The sequence below is a fragment of the Macaca fascicularis genome, chromosome 8, assembly GCF_037993035.2.
Source record: "Macaca fascicularis isolate 582-1 chromosome 8, T2T-MFA8v1.1".
NCBI lineage: Eukaryota > Metazoa > Chordata > Mammalia > Primates > Cercopithecidae > Macaca > Macaca fascicularis.
The window spans coordinates 153197781-153204628 of NC_088382.1; the positions used below are offsets into that span (position 1 = coordinate 153197781).

General features: G+C 55.2%; 1 protein-coding gene across 3 annotated transcripts in view; it reads right to left on the bottom strand.

Annotated features, from left to right (window-relative positions):
- ZC3H3 (zinc finger CCCH-type containing 3) overlaps positions 1–3682 on the bottom strand; it is a 102244-nt gene extending 98562 nt beyond the window's left edge. For all 3 annotated transcript variants that reach the window (XM_065519759.1, XM_005564235.5, XM_065519758.1), the window contains exons 1-2: positions 3626–3682; positions 189–1506 (exon numbers count right to left, since the gene is read on the bottom strand). In XM_065519759.1, the coding sequence (XP_065375831.1) occupies positions 189–1506; positions 3626–3671 (1364 nt within the window). In that variant the 5' untranslated portion in view covers positions 3672–3682. The remainder of the gene's footprint in view (positions 1–188; positions 1507–3625) is intronic.
- Between the last annotated feature and the right edge of the window lie 3166 nt (positions 3683–6848).

Here is a 6848-nt window from a genome sequence, read left to right on the forward strand (position 1 = left end):
AAACCTGCCCCCTCACTCTGTGCCCCAGGCTATCCCAAACCACCACAGCAGCACTTCCTGCCTCATTTCTTGCTGGAAACGTGAACCCAACTGCAGGCAAAGCTCTGAGCTCAGAAGATCCATCGGGGTGCCAAACAAACCCTCCTCACAGCCCCTCACACTCCACCGCAGCCGGCCGAGATGCCCACCTTGTACTGCCCCGCCTCCGGATGATCTTGGTGCGGCTCTTCACTTTGTAAGCCGAAAGTGGGGTCTCCCCAGAGACGGGCTTCAAGCCACTGAGTCCTACGGCTGGCCTGTCCCCCGGCGGGGACCTAGACAGGACTGGGGAGAGCTGGGAGGCATGGTCCTTGCTGCCGGCCTCTGACTGCCAACGGAAGGAGGAAGAGGAGGAGGCAGAGGGGCTGGAGGCCTTCCACTTGTACTTGCTGGGGGCAGACCCTGGCTTGGAGGACGTGGCTGGCTTCCTGGGCTTGGGCTCTGGGTCAGCTATGAGCTGCGGCTTCTCCACCTTGTTTGCCGTGCCAGCAGGGACCTTGCACACATTCTCTGCAGCCACTCTGGGACTGAGGGCCCTCCGAGCAGCCCGGGGACTCTTCGCGGAGGCAGCCACCCATTTGTAGTTGTTTTTCCGGAACTTGTTAGTTCGACAGGTCACAACCAGCGAGGCCTCCCGGGCCTGCCTGGGTCCTGAGGCCAGTCTGGCTGGGCCCACCACTGAGCCTGACGGAACTGGCTGATCTGCGTGGCCAGCATCTACTCTCCTGTCCCCAAGGAGCTGTGGAGCACAGCTGGCCACGGAATGAGAACCCAGCTTCCGGCCGGGGGCCACGCCAGTGCGTGGGGGCAGAGCGGAGGATGGGAAGCTCGCCTTGATGGCAATCATGCTCTCGCTGACTGTCCGGCGGGGCTCCCGGGGGCTGTCGCCCACACTGCCCACTGATTTCACCACCCTGGGCTTACCGGCCTCCTTCTGGCAGACCAGAAGAGGATCTTCCACATTGCAGGTCCCCCTGATTCTTGCTGGTCTTGAGGGCTGCAGCTGTCCCCGAGGGGGCTCACCTTCACCTTCCCGGGGCCTTTGGTCACTCCAGGGGGTGTCCTCATATTCTTCCAAAGAGCCCCGCTGGGCCCCTGAAGCACTGGCAGAGCCAGACTTTGATGGTGGTTTAACTTTGATGACCACGTTCTGACCTTGATTGAGCTGGACCTGTCTCCCAAGGATGTGCTGCTGCGGGACAGGAGCCTGGCCCCCCCGGGCCCCGTGCAACGGCCGCACAGCAGGGTCGGCAGGTGGTTCTGAGGGTCCCGGGGGCCGATTCACGAGGGAGTATTTCTTGCGCCACGAAGGCCCATGGTGTGAGGAGTAGCCCCTCCGGCTTGGACGAGGGTAGCGGGCACTGAAGGCCCTGCCACTGTGGTAAGTGGGTGGCTGCCACCCAGAAGCTGTTGGGGTACCAGGGGCTGGGGCATTGCCATGGAGGGTTTTGTAGTCATCAATTAGACCTGAGAAGACAGAACCACAGGCTCAGTTAGCCAGAGGGTAACCGTAACAATCATGACTACCCTGGAAGGGCATCAGCTGGCAAGATACCCCCAGATCTCATCTCACTTCTGAGCCCCTGCTGGTTTCAGGAGGCACAGCCCCCAGCACCTGGGACTCACTGACAACTCAGTCCGCGTCACCTGGGCCTGTCACTTCTATGAGCCTTTTCTCCAACAGCTCCACTTCAATCCTACTTCCACCTGCTTAACACAAAAATGAACCATGTGGTACAACCCTTATTTGCTGGTCTACTGAGTCCACAGTCGTTTGATGAGAAGTATCACTCAGTCTGAAGAGAATCACAACGATCCCCTCTGCACTGTTTGAATCACAGGGGACAAGTCGGCCGCGCAGGCCCTCTGGCTTGCCTACAGATGGAAAGGAGTCACTCCACTAAGGGTAACAGAACTGACACTCCTGAGGACGCCATGCCTGACAACAGGAAAAAAGAATACTAGGAGCAGAGACCATTGCCCTGCCAGACGTCACAGTCTTCCCTGCAGAAGAGGAGAGAGCAATGGGCTAGAGTCCTACTGCAGTAAACTGACACAATCACAGGACTTTCCAAATAAGTCCCTGGATAGCTATCCCAGTGCAGGAGGGCCAGGAACACAAGCAAGGGCAGCAGCAGCCAGGAGTGCTCCAACTCAACCAGCAAACTAGCAGCAGTCAGCCTCCCAGTCATCAGCATTCCCCCACCACAGGCCCTGCCCCTGGGGACACAGAAAGCCATGTCCAGACGTGGTGACACGCCAGAGCAGGTGTGATGGGAGCCCAAGAAGTGTCCCCAAGTGGGAGGCAGTCCACCTGGCCTCTTATCCATACACACTTTCCCAATCCTTAAGTGTTCCCTTTGTGAGAGTAAAAGCCAAAAGGAGTTTTAATTTTTGTTAGTTTTTTTTGTTTGGTTGGTTTTGGCTTTTTATTTGAGATGTTATTTGGCTTTTTTTATTTATTTTATTTGGCTTATCTCTGTTGCCCAGGCTGGAGTGCAGTGGCCCAATCACAGCTCACTGCAGCCGGGACCTCCTGGGCACAAGCGAACCTTCCACCTCTGAGTAGCTGGGACTACAGGCGCAAGCCACCACGCCCATTTCATTTTTAAAAAATTTTCTGTAGAGACGGGGTCTCGTCATGTTGCCCTGGATGGTCTCAAACTCCCGGGCTCAAGCCATCCTCCTGCCATGGCCTCCCAAAGTGCTGGGATTACAGGCGTGGGCCATTGCGTCCGTACATGGATTTTTTTTTTTTAAGTTTAGAAACACCAATTTGGGTTTTTTACTGTTTAAGTGTGGAAGCGGAAGCCTGTTGAGTCTGCGCCTGAAATGCAAGGGAAGTGTGACTGTTTGGAGAAAAGAGGCGTCAAAACTGGGCGTCGAGGCTGGGAGCGGTGGCTCATGCCTGTAATCCCAGCAGTTTGGGAAGCCCAGGTGGGTGGATTACCTGAGGTCGCGAGTTAGAGACCAACCTGGCCAACATGGTGAAACCCCGTCTCTACTCAAAATACAAAAATCAGCCGGGCGTTGTGGCGCATATCTGTAATCCCACCGACTCGGGAGGCTGAGGCAGGAGAATCGCTTGAACCCGGGATGCGGCGGTTGCAGCGAGCCGAGATAGCGTCACTGCACCCCGGCCTGGGTAACAGCAACACTCTGTCTCAAAAAAACAAAACAAACAAAAAAAAAATGGGCGTCAAGAAAAGAACCCGCGTGCGCCCGGAGCCTGCTCTGCCGAAATGACCCATGAACCAGTCCCAGTCCCGCAGTGGGGCGCGGGGAGCGAGGGTGGGCGCCGAGGTGGGGAGGGCCGCCGCCTCCCGCGGGTTACTAAGCGATGGCCCTGCCTCCACCCTCTGCAGCCCCCGCAGGGCCGGCACCGCTCCCTCCACAAAGCTGGAGCCGGGGACTGACCCCGGCCCTGAGCCGGCCCACAAGTCCTGGCGGACCCTACCGTTCCCCACACCAGCCGCCACCAGGAACACGCGGGTGGTGAGCGACCCCTTCGACGAGGCGGACAGAGACCGGCCGCGAGGTGAGGGGGAAAGAAGGGGACTCGCGTCCTGGCCCCGGCCGGACCTACCCTGCAGGAGACGGATCTGCCGCCGTAATATCTCCTTTTCCTCCATCTCCCAAGTCCGCGACGCCCGGCCAAGCCCCCGCGACGTCATCGCTACGCGACCTTTTTGCCGCTGGCGGGGCAGAGCGGGCCCGGGCGGAGCCGCGGGGAGCAGGCCCGGATGTCTGCCGGCCGCAGACGACCCGCCGTCGCCCTGGCAACGGCAGCGAAGAGGCGGAGCCGCGCACGCGCAGAGCGAGTCGGGGACGTCACTAGTGAGCGTCGGGAAGTAGCCTGGTTGCCGCTGGGAAGGGGCGGTTCGGGTGCTGGGAGGCCGCGCGGCCCAGCTTGTGCAGTCCGGGATCGGGTCCCCTTGGGAGACTGGGCGAGGGGCGAGACCTGGGGCCCTCCCAGCCCATACCGCAGTTCCTTCCCACAGTCCCTGCGTTTCATTTCGCCCCAGTTGAGAGTTGGAGGTCTACGGGGGGACCCCATGGGAGAAGGGCCAGTTAACAGTTACTCTTGACCCACGAGGGTCTGTGAAACCTCTTACTGTGGCCAGAGGAGAAGACATCGGAGAGCAAGTTTCCCTGGATAGACATGTTGAACCTCTGAAAACATGAAAGTTTTTTGTTTTTTTGTTTTTTTTTTTTTTTTTGAGACAGAGTCTCGCTCTGCCACCCAGGCTGGAGTGCAGTGGCGTGATCTAGGCTCACTGCAAGCTCCGCCTCCCGGGTTCACGCCATTCTCCTGCCTCAGCCTCCCGAGTAGCTGGGACTACAGGCGCCCGCCACCTCGCCCGGCTAGTTTTTTTGTATTTTTTAGTAGAGACGGGGTTTCACCGTGTCAGCCAGGATGGTCTCGATCTCCTGACCTCGTGATCCGCCCATCGCGGCCTCCCAAAGTGCTGGGATTACAGGCTTGAGCCACCGCGCCCGGCAACATGAAAGTTTTTGGTTCGTCAGTGGAAACATGTACAAGTGCGCAGTTGGTGGGAATGTAAATGGCGCAGCACCGCAGAAGACTATGGAGATTCCACAAAAGGTTAAAAGTAGAACTACCGGATATGAGGGCGATCTGGCTGCGACACCTGTCATCCCACTGATTGCCAGGGTTGATTCGGCTGATCTGGTTGGCTAGGTCAGTGTCCCCTTCCTTCCTCACTGTTTCATGTGCGTCCCTCCCAAAGCTGCGGCTCAATCGAAGGGGACGACTGTACCCAAGAGAGGAGTTGGGCTCCCCTGCTAGAACCTCCAAACAAGCTCTCAAGGTCCATTTGTAGGAGAATGTAGGGTAGTCAAGCTTCCAAGATTCCAGACACATCCAAATGAGGCGCTGCATGTGGCAATCTGCCTTTCTAGGAGAAAACAAAAACGGAACTACCGTATGATCCAGCAACCCTACTTCTGCCTATATTCCCAAAAGAATGTAAATCAGAGACTCAAACATATTTGTGCCCCCATGTTCACTGCAGCATTTTTCACAATAGCCAAAAGACAGAAACAACCCAAGTGTCCATGGGTGGATGGAATGATAAACAAAATGTGGTCCATACAAACAATGAAATATTTTTCAGCCTTAAAAAGGAAGGAAATTCGGCCGGGTGCGGTGGCTCACGCCTGTAATCCTAGCACTTTGGGAGGCTGAGGCAGGCGGATCACGAGGTCAGGAGTTGGAGACCAGTGTGGTCAACATGGTGAAACCGCGTCTCTGCTAAAAATACAAAAAATTAGCCGGGGATGGTGGTGCGCACCTGTAGTCCCCGCTACTCAGGAGGCTGAGGCAGAAGAATCACTTGAACCCAGGAGGCGGAGGTTGCAGTGAGCCGAGATCGAGCCACTGCACTCCAACCTGGGCGACAGAGCTAGACTTTGTCTCAAAAAAGAGAAGAAAGAAAAGAAAAAAAGGAAGGAAATTCTAACACAGGATACACCATGGATAAACCTTGAAAACATTATGCTATGTAAAATAAGCCAGTCACAAAAAGACAAATCTTGTGTGATTCCACTTCCATACAGTATCTAGAATACAGATTCCTAGAGACAGAAGGTAGATTAGAGGTTCAGTGGCTGGGATAAGGAGGAATGGAGAAGTGTTGCTTAATGGGTATAGGGTTTCTGTTTGGAGTGACGAAAAAGTTTTGAAAGTAGTGGTGATGGTTACACAAAATTGTGGTGTAATAATGCCACTGAATTATACACGTTAAAATGGCTAGGCTGGGCCAGGCGCGGTGGCTCACACCTGTAATCCCAGCACTTTGGGAGGCCAAGGTGAGCAGATCACGAGGCCAGGAGATGGAAACCACCCTGGCTAACATGATGAAACCTTGTCTCTACTAAAAATACAAAAATTAGCCAGGCATTGTGGCAAGCGCCTGTAGTCCCAGTTACTCAGGAGGCTGAGACAGGAGACTGGCGTGAACCCGGGAGGCAGAGCTTGCAGTGAGCCCAGTTCGCGCCACTGCACTCCAGCCTGGGCGACAGAGTGAGACTCTATCTCAAAAAAACAAATAAAAAAGGCTAGGCTGGGCGGGGTGGCTCAAGCCTGTAATCCCAGCACTTTGGACTTTGGGTGGCCAAGGCGGGCGGATCACGAGGTCAAGAGATCAAGACCAGCCTGGCCAACATGGCGAAACCCCGTCTCTACTAAAAATACAAAAACTAGCAGGGCGTGGTGGCAGGTGCCTGTAATCCCAGCTACTCAGGAGGCTGAGGCAGGAGAATTGCTTGAAGCCGGGAGGCGTAGGTTGCAATGAGCAATGAGCCAAGATTGTGCCACTGCACTCCAGCCTGGGAGACAAGACTCCATCTCAAAAAAAAAAAAAAAAAAAAAAAAAAAAAAAAAAAAAAAAGGCTAAAATGACCACTTCTATGCTGTATGTATTTTACAACAATGAATAAGGAATAAGCAATGTTAAAGTTCTTCAAGACCAGGCACAGTGGCTCACACCTGTAATCCCAGCACTTTGGGAGGCCAAGGCGGGTGGATCATGAGGTAAGGAGTTCAAGACCAGCCTGACCAACATGGTGAAACCCCCATCTACTAAAAATACAAAAAAATTAGCTGGGTGTGGTGGCACATGCCTGTAGTCCCAGCCACTCGAGAGGCTGAGACAGGAGAATCACTTGAACCTGGGAGGCGAAGGTTGCAGTGAGCCAAGATCGCGCCACTGCACTCCAGCCTGGGCAACAGAGTGAGACTCCGTCTCCAAAAAAAAAAAAGAAAAAGAAAAGAAACAAAGTTCTGG